This window comes from Diadema antillarum, unplaced genomic scaffold (assembly GCF_040938485.1).
Source record: "Diadema antillarum isolate AM-2024a unplaced genomic scaffold, OU_Dant_1.0 seq00001216_RagTag, whole genome shotgun sequence".
NCBI classification, from domain to species: domain Eukaryota; kingdom Metazoa; phylum Echinodermata; class Echinoidea; order Diadematoida; family Diadematidae; genus Diadema; species Diadema antillarum.
The window spans coordinates 994409-1009628 of NW_027272008.1; the positions used below are offsets into that span (position 1 = coordinate 994409).

At 38.5% G+C, this 15220-nt stretch overlaps 1 protein-coding gene across 1 annotated transcript in view; it reads left to right on the forward strand.

The window, feature by feature from the left end:
• LOC139744880 (SHC-transforming protein 1-like) overlaps positions 1-15220 on the forward strand; it is a 128385-nt gene that overhangs the window by 62934 nt on the left and 50231 nt on the right. The window contains exons 6-7 of the mRNA XM_071655290.1: positions 906-959; positions 12228-12279. Coding sequence (XP_071511391.1) covers positions 906-959; positions 12228-12279 — 106 coding nt within the window. The remainder of the gene's footprint in view (positions 1-905; positions 960-12227; positions 12280-15220) is intronic.

The following is a 15220-nucleotide window of genomic DNA, read 5'->3' on the forward strand; positions in this document are numbered from 1 at the left end:
TACGGTTGTAGTAGATAGTAGGGCCTACTTGGCACATTTACTGTAAAACGAATGTTCGCTTACATTTTAATTTCGTGAATTTCGCCAGCGGCAACATTCGCGAAATTAAAATGCACGCGAAAGTTGTTGCCTTCACAATATGCTTTGAATGCCAGTGGCAAGTCGCGAAAATTTCATTACAGTATTAAATCTGCACAGAGGAAAAAGGTAACAAAGTTGCCTATTTGCCAGGCAGAAATGATGACTTTATGTTTTTTTAAAACTATGTTATCCATTTAAGGATCAGTTATAGATTACTAATATCTACTAATAAATGATTGTGCAACTGAAATTACCAGTGGTATATGATAAAAATGAGACCAAGACCAAGCTTTTATTCTACCTGATGAAATATTATCAAGGAATGATAGCAATGATGATACTATTGCTACTGCTACTACTACTACTACTACTACTACTACTACTACTACTATTATTACCACTACTACTACTACTACTACTACTACTAATAATAATAATAATAATAATGATAATGATATAATGATACTATAGTTATTACAATAAAATAACAACAGCAACAATAATAATGATAACAGAAGATACAACATTCAACCACAGAAATTTTTTTCTCGGACTTGGATGAGATAACATTGTTTTTATAGTCTCTAGTTGTCTCTTTGAAAGAAAGTTGTGTTCTCTCCCCTAGCACTTCAATCATCTTGTCATCTTGTCTCCCTAGTTTCTGTGAAATAATATTCATCCATTTGTCTCTCTTTGAAGGTCTTTTTGAGCTGTCAAAATAATCTCTGTCTGCAACGTCTCTCTCTTTTTTTCCCCCAAGATTTTACACCACGATGTCATTAATTGGCTGCAACGTTTTTGTTCTCTTGCTTCTCTTGACACAGCCCATTGCCAATCATCAGATGCAAGGTATCTCGTTCGCATCGGGCGGTGATGCAGTAAGTACCCCCCTGCCCCACCCCACCCTACCGGCTTTTGGCCACAAGAGACGGCCACTAGCTGTCTCTCACAGGTCCCCCCCCCCCCCACCTCGTTATTCTTGAAATTCTTGAAGGTTGCCATAGTGAGAGAGATAGAAATGGGCTTGTAATTGGCAAGTGTGAAATTCTAGATCACATTTTCTCCATTTGTAGAAAAAAAGAAAAAAAGTGTTCCATTACATGTTTTCTCTAATAGCTTGAGGCATCTTCCATTCATTGTATCATCGGACATAAACATTTTATTTTGTGTGTAAGCATAACATCGTGAACGCAACTTTAAAGTTGTGTTAAAGCAGTGATATGTGATTTACTTTGATTTGCTAAATATGTCAAAGGGGCTTGTAGACCAGCAACTACATAGTGGGGGATACCATATAGAATTTATTATTTAAGAGTAGTACATGTAAGATACATTTAAGTTTGGTCAATAAGAAAAATGAAGTGATTTGAGCGAAATAACTTTTTTTCTTCACTGATTCTCCCATACAAAGGGAAATCCTGGAAAGCATCCCCAAATCGTGGATTTTTTTATGTGGAATCATACATGTAATACTGATATCCCTCGTAATACCATGGAACTGGGCTAGACTACATTCTCCCCTTGATATTTGTATTCGGGAGACCTCGGGTGATGAATTGCGGCGCAGTGGGTACCACACCTGCACCTTTTAATCAGTCCGCATATATCTCATGTATACTTCAATGCCCTGTCTAGCATGTGTCTTGGCAGTGATGGAGTCGAGGGATTGATACAGTTTACGTGGTAGAGAGAGCAGATCTAGTTCAGTTGAATGACTGACGCACGGGGTGGCAATGATAAAACATTCAGACGAGGCGGCCGGTCGCTATAAACAAAGACCTTTCCTTCCAAGAATTTTCTGCAGTGTCAAAGGCATAATTTACCATTTGCAGATGAAACAAAAACATAGCATTAGTGCTTCAAATAGTTCTAAAATTCGAGTTAGGGATAGAAACACTCATGTAAAAATCTGAATTTTATTTAATCGATGTTAAGTATTGTTAAATATACAAAATGTGAACAATAGTTATGATAAAAATGTTTCCAGACTAAACCGTCTACAGTTATGGTTTATTGATAAAAATAGTGATATCTCCTTATATATTAGGCTTTATTGCCAACATTTTATATGGAAGGATGTTTTGTGATGCAACTGACCTACATGTACACATAATATGCATCAAATGTGATATCTTGAACATTTTTAAAATCACTGCTCCCAAAGGTAAACAGGGTCTTTAACTGTGAAGGGGTGGAATAGATGAATTTCTGATGCCTGTCATTATCATCCAATCTCTGTATTCATTTTGAGAAAGAAAAGAACAAAGAAAAACTTGTCAATATTAGTGGAAAACGCCATTCAACTTATGATGTTCATCTCAAAGTTGGCAGGATTTCTCTGGAATGATGTAATGCGGACATAGATTATAACGATAATAATTATAAAGGACATTTATACTGCGCAGTTACTATAATAATATACTCTACTTCGCATATAAGGCTGAAGACTCTGGGATATATATGCTCTGGTGCCTGATGTTGATTTTACACTGTAGCTGTTTGAAGTAAAGAATTGCAGATTGATACTGGACAGGAACAGTTTCCCATGAACCTGATGAGTGACGGTAACACACATGCTGAACAGATCACAATCGCTAGTACAAATTAGCTAATCTTTAAACTTTTTCAATTTGTCCTCGTTTTCAACCCAATTTTCATTAAAAAAAAAAAATCCATTGCTATGCTTGTAAATTGTTTTTCTCTTTTGGAAATCAAGTCATTTCTGGTACAGAATTGTCCTTTCAATTTCCTTCTAAAATGCGTGGCTCATTTTTATGTTTCTGTTGTTCCAGCCAGGACACAGCTTTTTTATCTCTTCCTTCCTCATGAAAACAGCAGTGCTAGTTACACCTTTGTTTTCTTTTCTTATCCCTTTGGTACATGCCAAATATCCACACGTTTCATGAAAGGAAACTCTTTATAGGAGCATGACCAGAACAAACGCTGATGTGATCAAAATAACATGAATCTTTAATGTAGAAAACAAGAGGGACAGGGTACATGAACACAAGCTTGCCATTGAAACAAATTTGTCAACTAGAGGTGATGTACTGAAGATGTCCTATTTGTGAGTCTCATGATCTCATATGTCAAACGTATCAAATATTCGACATATTTTTTCAAGCTCGGGTCGCAGTCTACAAATACATAGTACAACAGATAAAACAAATATTTTCACTTTCTGAAATGATGAAATGAAGCTTGAACTTTATATGCTGTGCTGTTCTGTACTTGTTTCTGTTTGGTATCTGCAGTCACACACACACACACAAAAATAATGTGAAAAAATACTGGCATTCATCAAAGCATGCTTTCCTTCTGGTCTTGGCATTTAGGGCTCTGCAACTTTGCACTTGGTGATTAATTGCCATTTGTGGTAACTGCTTTTACTTTCTTTTTAAGCAGTTTGGATAGGTTGATTTATATTTGTAATCTATCACTTGATTATACCTCTGCTCTGAAGAGAGACAAAGGTGTGTTGTTTGGTTGTCTGTCTGTCCATCTGTCTGTTTGTCTCTCCCAGATCTTTTTAGCTCACCTGAGCCTAAATTGTACATTTTCATCTTCTTCCTGAAAACCTCATGATGGATTTTCATCAAACTTGGCAGGTAGCATCCCTAGGGGGTTAGGATCTCAATTTATCAAAATGGGCTCCATGCCCCACCCAGAGGGCCCCAGGGGGCCCCAATCCCCCCAAATTAAGGAATCTTAAAAGATTTGGGCCCTTATTGTACATTTTCATCTTCTACAGTTGTACTTGAGAATGCCTGGTCAAATTTTGGTAGAGCTGTGAATAATTTAGATTAGTGACTGCGTGAAAAGTGAACTTGCGATACTCAGGTGAGCGCTAGACCCGCGGGTCTCTTGTTATTGCAACTACAACCCTGTAGGAGGAAAATGTTTGGTTGATTTTCTTAATACTTAGTGCAGGTATGCTACTTGAGGTGTATACATACTGATTAGATTTGGGGCTTGAAATTCCTCAAAGTGAAGAGTGAAGGGAAGTTTTGATAAAGTCATTTTTGAGCAACAACTCCCGTAGGAATGTTCAGCGGCAATGCAATTTGGTAGGGGGATGTAATGCATAGAGCAGTAGTTTAAGCTATAAGTGCTAAATGTTTGGAGGTAGAACAGTAGGATCATATTGAAAGTTATTTGATAAGATGTTAAAAAAAAATGAATGACAAATTATGTAGATGTGAAAATTGGGAATGGAAGATCAAAGTAGGTGTCAAAGGTCACTAAGTTGAGGTTACAAATTGTATTTTCCAGTGCCACCTTCAGCTATGAAGGTCCTGTGGAACCCTAAATTGGCATTAAGAAGGATTACATCTGTTTGACATTTACACCCAACTGTTGAAAAGACGTAAATTAGATCTTATTAGTTCACTGCTTCAGATTAACACTGAGAACCCATTAGACTGAGGCCTGATCCACACATATTTTGTTTTTAATATCTATTTATGATGTATTTATGTATGTATGTATGTATTTATTTATCTATTTATTTATTTATTTATTTATTTATTTGTTTATTCATTTATTCAATAATTTTTTTACAAATCATCACCCTGCACTGGATCAGTGATATTGCAAGGTGCATACACTTGTATGGAGTCAACCATAAAATAAACAAGGAAAACTAAACATTATAGTGGCTGTTTCCTGAAAAAAAAAGTTTTATCATACTCTTCAAACATATCAAAAGCGGAAATTACACTAGGGCATTGCAATGGAGAGTGGTTTAGAAAGTAAGACATTCAATGTACAATGCTTTGGGTGTGATATTTCATGATATGAAATGATACCTATTTTTAGGAGGATAATTGTTTCTCTTTGATCGAATGAACTTTGTAGCAGTATGAAATGAGCTGAAATATTCGGCTGCATGCTGTATGAATCTGATGGTATTTATCACCTTTAAAAAGATTACAGTTGGGGGGGGGGGGGATAATGTAAATATGTACATCTCCTGCATTGTAAGATTAGATCTAACTGTATGACAACTGTTAGCCACCCCCACTGTGCAAAAACATATGCACACTCTCGCCACTGCATTGTCGATGGGTAAATACTTGCTGATGTTTACTCCATGTAAACTGTTTACTCCATGTAAACTTTTATATCCCATTTATACTACAAACCTGTAAGCAAAAAGTGAGTTCTGAGGCCTCCTCAAGCAGCACAGCCTCGAGCACCATGCCAGCTCGGTATGAACAGACAGAATACGAAAAAGGAGATCCGTTCTGTTCAGGTTCTGATATCACCTGAGGGGTGGTTTCAGAGCCTCCTGTAGCTGCTTCGAAGAGCCTCGGCTGCAGTATAAACACCACAGATTCCAAGAAGCGGCTTTTTGTTGACCCGGAAGTCTAAAAAACCAGCTGTTACGACCGACTGCCGCTAATAAATACTGCACAACTTGCACACTCTCGTGCTCTATCACTTTTGTGGTTACATAAGAAATTCAAAAGCCTGTGCTGTTTATTGGAGGGGCACGTCGGTTGCCATGAAAACGGAGCCAGCCAGAGCCTGCTATGGGCAGGCTGTGCGAACAGTATGAATACACAAGCGATCACTTCTTACGAAAGGGTTTTTGAGATGGTTTGAGGAGGCTCCAAATTTTGGCTGCAGTATAAACGGGATACAAGAGATGCTCCAGTAACAATGAATGAAGCCAGCAAAGAAGTTTGCTCCTTGGATAATTCTTCTGCACTACTGATTTCCATCCTTAGCTTGGAAGGAAGAGGATGTAATGCATAATAAAGGTCCCTTTAGAGTTCTTCTCTCATGTTAGTATTAAAATTACAGCGAATATCCACCCAGCTTTTATGTGGCTGTGATAAAAAAAGTAAGTTAAACATGTGGGAAGGTAGATGTTTATACAGACATTAGCTAGAAAGTCGTCTCCTGTTCCCAATGAACAGTAGCAGTGTAGCAACCTCATATGCTATGAAGATGTGGCAATATTATCAAGTGAAAGAGGCTGTGAAGTGACTCTTTTAGTTTCCAAATATTACTGAGCAGGAAAGTTTAAAGGCATGATTTACCATTTGCAGATGAAACAAAAACCCAGCATTAGTGCTTTAAAATAGTTCTAAAATGTGAGTTAGGGATAGAAACAACAACTGTAAAAATTTGAATCCGTATAATAAACATACAAAATGTGAACAATTGTTATTATAAAGATGTTTCCAAACTAAACCGTCTACAGTTATGGTTTATTGAGAAAAATACTGATATCTCCTTATATGTTAGGATTTATTGCAAAAACTTTATATGGTAGGATGCTTTGTGATACAACATACCTACACGTATGCATCAAATGTGATATCTTGAACGTTTTTTAAATCACCGCTCCCAAAGGTAAATAGGACCTTCAATTTAGTAGTTTACTCGTTCAACTTTATGCAAACTTTTCCTCTGAAGACCTAGTAACAAGCTATTACATCTTCCAGTACTATACTTTGTGCATTTCAACACTTGGAATCCAGTTTCCATACATTAGTTTTGAGAAGCTTTTTGCTTATCTAGAACAGCAAAAAAAAAAAAAAAAAAAAAATGTATGCATAAAGTATGATTACACATGTATTTGAATATGAAGTATTACATTTTATAAAATGGGTTCAAGAATGTAGCCAATTGGAAGCGCTGAAATGAGTCACGTGTGCGTGCATTATTTTCTTCAGGTAAGCACTAAGAAGAGTCTCTCTTCCACCTCCCTGGCCTGACGTACGTCACAATGTTTTACACTAGCAGTGCGCACTCAATCAGTTGTTACAAGTGCGTCACGCGCTACTATACGCGCTGTCAATCCTGTAAACAACTTTTAGTTCGGGCCGCGGGCTGCCACAACAGCCGGCGGCCTTTCTTGTGCATAACAGTACGTGGCGTACGTATACTCTTATACGTACGTACAGTACTAGGTGAGTGTGCGGGATTTCCGAGTGCGACGTGCGTAAATGTTTGGGACGAACATCTTCTGACATCTTTACTTTTGAGCGAGTGCTACATGTAGCTGACTGGTATTGACCCACAAAGGTACGTGAATAATGCTGTTAGTTTTCGACCCATTTTATAAAACTAATGATGCACAGGATTATTTCGTGGCGTTAGTGAAGGTGCGGCTCACTCTCGAGTATTGACAACGGTTGCAAACATGCACTCGGCTGCGCCTCGTGCATGTCGCACCATTGTCAATACTCTCGAGCGCGCCGCACCTTCACTAACACACTCTATCCTGTGCATCATTAGTATAGTAGTCTCATTATGATATGGTCACAATGCTAGTGATTAAACCCAGTCTCTTTTTCCGGAGGCCTTCCTGATCATATATTGAAATCTGTATCATTTCTTAACCCTTCATTTGTTCAAAAATAGATGGGCATCTGTGAATTCCCCATTTATAATACAAGAACATGGCTACCTCTGATCCTAGCATTTCAGAGAACCCTTTAAGAGCGAAACATTTCTGAGATGAATAGCCTGTAGTGACATACATACATTATTCATAAGAGCTGCTATTCTGCTTTCACTAGTACAGAAAGTCAATGGCTGCGAATGTGAAACCGACCAATTGTAATTGCTCTTTATGGTTTGTAGTATATAGTGCCACTTGTCTCAATAAAGTCATTTTGGTTTGACAGTGATTGTGTGAAACTCGCAAACCTTTGATTATTTGCGATTGGGTAATGGAAGGCAGGAAACTACTCATCAGCATGTGATATTAATCCGGTTTCAGGCCACCGTTCATGTATCAATGCCTTCAGTAAACCCTGGTTAAGTTTCTACACCTGCAAAAAGGAAACATTGAGATGAGAGGGAATGCTTGGGAGACAGGTATAATGGCGTTTGCCGAGTGCAGATATTTTGCCAAACAGCCGTGAGAAATTCTGACATCCTGTGGGTATCAAAGTGCCACTTTCACTAACAGGCGAGATTCCTGACACCTCGGTGGTGCTGCGAGATACCGATATTGAGGATGTGGCGAGGGTGTGTGCTCTCTCCCACACACAGCGAGCTAGATGGGGAGTCGGGCCGTACGAAGATAAGTGAGATCTGACTCTTGAGAAACATAGTTATTAACCTTCCCAGGACCATGACCTCACACTGGGATTGGGATCTCATTCATGGATAGGGATCTGTGGAAATGAAAGAGTTCAAGCCAAAACATAGTTTTTCAGAAGGGGTCAAAATTCATCTTCCACCATTTGGAATTTGCCTGCAATACATCAAAAGGTTCTACCAAGAAACTTGTCTGGCGGATGTGATATGCTAGGATAAGGAATTGCTTTGGAGTACTTGAAGATTTAAAGTATAAAATGATAACGTTGTAGCAGACTTTTATTTCTGAAGTGCCCTCTCCATTTAGTAGTTGGTAGGTAGAACGTTTGTACCCTAGCAGCAGTATTTCCCAACAAGCTGCATGCGATACACTCTTGCACAGAAGATTGATGGATACAACTATGGCCTGATTATCAATCATTGATAATTGATTATAAAACATTATATAGCAATCTTAATTGGATATGTTCTCAGACTGCAATACTGTCGGCATACTTCAATAAAAGGCTAACATTTTGCATTATTGTAGTTACCCAACTAAAATTGTGTTAAATGAAAGAAAGATATTATTCAGAGGTGTGAAGGCTCAGGTGTGAGTTTCTTCAATTTGTCTCCCTCTGCAAATCAAATTTGTAGCAGTAGATGACAGGTTCGAGTTCCACTGGTTCCTTTTTTCCGATATGTTTGTTAATCTACAGATCAGAAGTTGCGATCTTAACAAATTTGATTTTTAGAGGTAGACAAATTGAAGAAACCCACACCTAAAATTGTGTTGTCACCGCATTATTTCACACATTTCTAATATGCATACATATGTGTAAATTTTAGAGCAAAAATCAAGTTTCTGCAGACATATGAGCAATCCGTTTTCCCTTTTAGCCAGTGTTGTAGATTTCAGAAACCACGACTACCACCACCACCACAAAAACAACAAAAGTGTTGCATACCTTTGATATTTTTGTTTCACAGTGGCTTCAGAGGGTGACATATAACCTGCAAGCATTTTAATCCCCCCCCCCAATTTTGGCAATGGCATCATAGGTACAACATGTTGATTTATTGTACATGAAATCCCCAAATTCCCATAGACTGTGTATGATATCTGTCAGGTCCCTGTACATGTAGGTGATGGGTTATGCATTATAAACAACAATAATCCCCTTCCTCCCTCCCTCACCCACCCACACACATACACACACTGACTTGTTTTATGTTGGGGTTTGCGATTGCACTTATTCTTCAACAGACAAACGTTCTGCCAACATTGCTGACGTCACGTGTGATGTAATGCTGCTGTCACGGCATGATAGTTCGATTGGGGATTTAATGAGGGGAATTATTGGAAACAGTACACGAATGACGAAGACCACAGAAAATGAGACGTGAGTGACTGATTAACTGAGTAATGTCTGTTTAAAAAAGGAGATTCAACACAGAGAGTGAAAACATTGGAGTCTCAGACTCTCTGGTTACATCGCTGCGCCTACGCTGACCAGGTCGCACAAGGAAACATTCGAATGAAATCATCACTACATTGTACGTCAGAGGTCGCGCATGGGTGACGTCCCCATTTGTGGCACGCAGTGAAACATACCATATCGAAAGCCAGAGGAAGATACAAATGAATACAGGATAGTAGTTTTGTTTGTTTGTTTGTTTGTTTGTTTGTTTTTGTCCGTGAAGAGATTTGAGGAAGATGGTTGATTTTCTTTTCTTTGTGCATTGTTTCATGTATAAAGGGAACTTTGAAGGATTTCTTCATGACCTACCCAAGTACATGTATCTAGATAACCCAAGTTTGTTTGTAAAATGAGGTTTCTCACTATTTTTTTTTTGAAAGCATTTCATAATGCATGTCTAACTATGTGGGGATAATTTATTTTGCTTAGGTTTATGAAATTAAACTGTGCCCTTATTCTAAAGTCTGTTTTTTCCCTGAAAGGATAGCATATGCCATGTTTTTCACAATGCAAATAAATCAATATACATACATGTAATATCCTTCTTGTAAAAGTGCTGTCAAAGATTTTTGGTTTCTTTGACTAGGCAATTTATTTAGCAGGTCTCATTATACAAATGGGCAGTCAGAGCCCCATTTTTTATTTTTAACCATCAAAAAAAAAATATGAAAGCATTGCATTTAAGTCTCAATCATGATAAAGATAAAAGTTTAGGTTACGATACATTGTATGTGTCAAGTTTGTGCAAGCATACACATATAAGAGCGTAATCAATGGATGTGCACTGACAGGCCTTCAGAGTATTTGTGATGATACATGTATCTCTTTGGGGGGGGGGGAATTTTCTTTGGTCATCAGTTGGATTTCAGAGGATTTAAGATAGAGGAATACAGCAGTGAAAGATTGAACAAAATTTCACGGTCCGTTCCGGAGTGAAAATAAGTTTTCATGAATCTTTACCTTGAATTAACAACTACTTTTATAAAAAGTCTTGATTTTTGAATTAACGACAAAAAAATCCTCATACTTCCACAGATAAGTTCATTCATTTATCTGCATTTAATGAATTGGTATGCATGCTTGGGTCAATCTCCCCTTAAAATGCTGTGGGGGATTCAGAGATTGTACTGGCATGCGAATGGATGCAAGCTATCTTTTGATTTGGCCAGTTAGAGAACCAAGTTATTCAGATGCTTTGAGGAAATAAAGAAAGGAGAATATGATGCAGGACAAACTTCTTTTCAGCATAATTGAGTCTTTTATACCCTGACACAAGATGTATGGCAAATTGAGGCCGTATCAGAGTTACGTCTGGTGCATACGTATTACCATTCATATCAGCAAGGATAAGTATCGCCGTTATCAAGATTCATACAGCTTGATAATTAGCGCTACTGGGAATGTTGAGTGCAGACAAAACATATCTTGCTTCCGTTTGCGTAATTGAGGACGTAACTTCTTGCTTTCTCGGTAGACCTTTGGTGGAGGGGGGGGGGTTGATTAGTGGACAGCTGTAACGTCAGTCCTCTCATGTAAACATAAGAGACCTACGTGGGTTGATAACCAACCTTCCCTTCGGGAGTGCGTTGGGTCTCGATTATCTTGAATGGCAAACAGATGTAAATGTTTATTCCGTCTTCTTTTCGTCTACAAAGTGCAGTGCATGGAGGGAGGGGAGAGAAAAAAACATCGCCTTTTCCATCCATTTTTTTTTTTGGGGGGGGGGGAGGGGATGGGGCTTGTTTTTTATATATTGGGCAAATGGTAGATACGTGTTATACCACTTCAATCCCCTGTAGATACTTATGTACAAATTATAGGAAGAACCTCTAGACGTACAAAGAAAATGCTCTCTGATAAGGATCATGTATAGAGGAAGTGTTAGAAAGGTACAGTTATATTCCAGTGATGAAAACAGTTTTATTGATATTCTATGAAATACACCCCCCTACAAAAAGCCATAAATGAAACACTTCCACCTACATGTATCAAGGTAAGCTAATTTTGAAGCAGTTACAAATGATACATGCACATGAGGTTATTGTGCCAAAGTTGGTCACTTGTTCCATCTGGAGAAAAAATGAGTTAGCTGGTCAGTACACACTTTACTTGGCATTTACTGTGGTACATCTACTCTGATAAACTGCTTACTTCCAGAAGACTGAAAAAAGTAATTAAGCATATCATGTTTAATTCAATCATAATTCATGTTGGGCACAGTCTCGATAACATTGTCTTTGGCCTCCACGTTAAATGAAATAGTTTGCACTAGCTAAACTATAATAGAAATTTCAGAAAGATGCAATATCTGCTGTAATAACTGTATTGTTTTGTGTCATTTGCATCAACGAGCATTTTTGAGTTTGCACCACTTGGATCAGTAAGCATTAATCATTTCATCATTTGTATGTTGTCATCTTATGGAACTGAAGTACTCTGGTTGCACTCATAAGTTTGATGTATTTTTGCAAAAGTTTAATCTGGTTTGATTACGGAGTATAATTCTCATGTTACATTCTCGCTCTTTACATGAATACTATAGTGCACTCGTCATTAAATCAACTGGTTATTATTTTTATCTCTTTTCTTTTTCTCTTTATCTCTGCCCCCTTCCTATGTCTGCAGGAAACACAGAACTATGTGGCGTACGTGGCGAAGGATCCGGTCAATGGCAGAGGTAATTACAATTACTTGCATTCTTAAGAGATCTGAATGGTGTTGGTGATCATCTGTGTAATGTGATAATACCACCTTCTACTCCACATCAAGTAATACATTGTATGCCATCTTAGACCTCCACATAGCTGAAACATGACTCCCTCCTTTGCGCAAAACGCAAACAAACGAGCAAACATACATGAACACGCATAAGCAACCAAAACACAAAGAGCCATATTGATGTTTTTACAAGTGTTATGTGTCATTCTTTTTTTTTTCTTTTTTTTTGGGGGGGGGGGGATTATTTTGTATTGAATAAAGTCCCAAATCGTGAAATGTTATGCAGTAAATCCATCCATAAATGGATCTATTCTACCATTATATCAAAGTTTATGTACTTTGCCTCACTCAAAACCAGAGTTTTTTTAAATTTCCACTAAGTAAAGTATGCATATGCTGATTTATTCTTTTTTTTTGGTCATCTTTGCTCTGTCCATCAAATATAAGTTGAAGAATTTTGTTATTAAACTTTTTATGTTGTTAGTAGGTTAAAAGGTCTGTTCTATTTGATTAGAAATAAACAAAATTCCTGCCCACACTCTCTCTTCATTAAGAGAAATATTATATAAAACATGGTTAAAGGAATGTTCCAAAATGAAATGATTTGTGTGGTCAGCATCATAACATCAGCACTCGTCACACACACTACACCAGTGATCTCAGTGTCACACACATACAGCAGCACCGCACTATGCATCACCAGTCCATGGAATACGTAAAATAAGTAATCATTGGATGAGTCTAGGGATTCAACTGTTCTCATTCTGAATCACTGTTCAAAATTGTTATAACATGTTGCGAAAAGATTATATCAAAATTATTATCATTATTGTAATTACGGTTTAAAAGAAAATGTCATACGATGGCTGAATTGGCATTGAGATCACTATTGCTGACTGCTATAACTCGACCGTGATGATGGCATTGTGTAACTCTACATCTTACGAACACAAGATGGCGCTACACAAGGTCATAACCTTGGGTATGATGGTACGCGGCATATGGCATGGTGCATCATTTGTTAGATTAGATAGCCTATAGTTGACTTTTGCAAAGGGTCTTGTAACAGTCGATGATTTGGCAAGAGGAATCTGTCGCGGTGTGAATTGATTAATGTCCAGAACTCTAGCCTGAATGAATCGAGTCCTTGTCCACCCTCATCAAACAAGTGTCCAGTATTGTTTAAAAAAACAACAACAACAACAACACACTCGATTCTCAGTTTGTTCTGCATTACAAGTAGCCATTGAGCTGCAATGAACACCAACAATCAAATGCTGCTCGTCATCCAACAGTGCCAAGACTTGAAAGGTCAGAAAGGTGGATTTCAGCACCCAACGTGGATGGAAAATTCCGCCTGTTTTTGCCTCCATCCTAGAATAGGCCCAATTAGAAAATAGTACATAGTACTGAGAGATCCAAATAGCACAACATTTTTTCTGGAAAACTTAGCCCACCTCCCCCCATGTGGGGGGGGGGGGGAGAGGGGAAGGATGCTGTAGGCTAGTTAGTAAAATGGCAAGCTATAATAGTTCTCAATGGTGCAATATGAGTCACGCAGAACATGTGTAAAGCAACATACGGCTGTAATTACTCATAATGTCTGAGTTTGGTTTGTGTCATGTGGGGGTGGGAAGACAAAATTGCAAACTTTGGGTCACTTTCTTGACTAGAAAAACATTTTGCTCTCTGGTTCGTTTTAATAATGGTGCCAAATGGTCATTTTTTTTTTTTTACATAACAAAAAGCTGATCTACTGCAGTGCTTCTTTAAAATAATGCTTACAATGTGACTGCAGATTTGTTCAGACAAAATGGGACTTTTGCAGTAAGTGATAATCATACCCCAAAATAAGATAGGAGGAAATCAGCGCAAAAATGCCAGTGCACTGTCACATGTCTATGAGTCACGATAAGAAATACACCTCGACTTCATTGCGGTTGGAATATGATCTTCTCCTCCACATATTATGTGATCGCAGGCGAATATGGTCAGCGATCCCAATGTTGTTTTCACCCGGATGTTTCGTAACCTCAGCGTTTCCACGGCAGGGGTTACTTGGTTACCTGGGGGGTAGTGCGGTTCTGACAGTCGCCGCACGTGGCAGGCCCGGTGAGCCAAAGATGGTGTGGTTGGCTACAGGAACGCACCGCCACACGGGTGAAGAATCCTCAGAGATCAATTCAGCGTGGACAGGGGGGACGAAAATCCACTGGGCTTATTTCCGCCAGCAGCCCCTGTCTGGAATATGGAGACGATGGTAGTTACATGGGGGATTATTCAGGGACAGGCCCCTGGCCACTGGAGAAGGAGGCTCAGACATGGTTCATTGCCCCCCTGCCCCTGCCCCTGCCCCTGCCCCTGCCCCTCCCCCAGCCATCTCCCCCTGCCCCTCCCCACTGGGTCCATGGAAGAAGATAGACTTACATGTATGTATCACATGTCTGCATGATGTGTGCCAGTGATGGCCTCTGTGTCAGAGAATAAGTCATGCCTTGTCAAATGCTGACTGAAAGGGAGGCTGCAAACAGTCATGCAGAAAAGCTATATACATGTGTATGAGTGATATTCCTCCACCCCCCCCCCCAAAAAAAAATATATATATAACATATATTTATATACATATTACATATACAAGCATGTATAATACATTATACAAATATATCCCCAACCTGACAACAGTTAAACAAAAACACAAACATTAATGAAAATTTTTAAAAAACTGCAACAGCAGCAGCGTGCTTCCTTGAAATTCAATGTAAGCCCCCATTTGAGTAAATTGATTTCAAGGTTTGTACTTGTAGCGATCTAAACTTGATGCTAAGTGGCCCCTCGACATCAAGAAAAGAATGTATGGCTGCCACATGTGCAAAGTAAAACATAGTTTGATACAGAGAGAG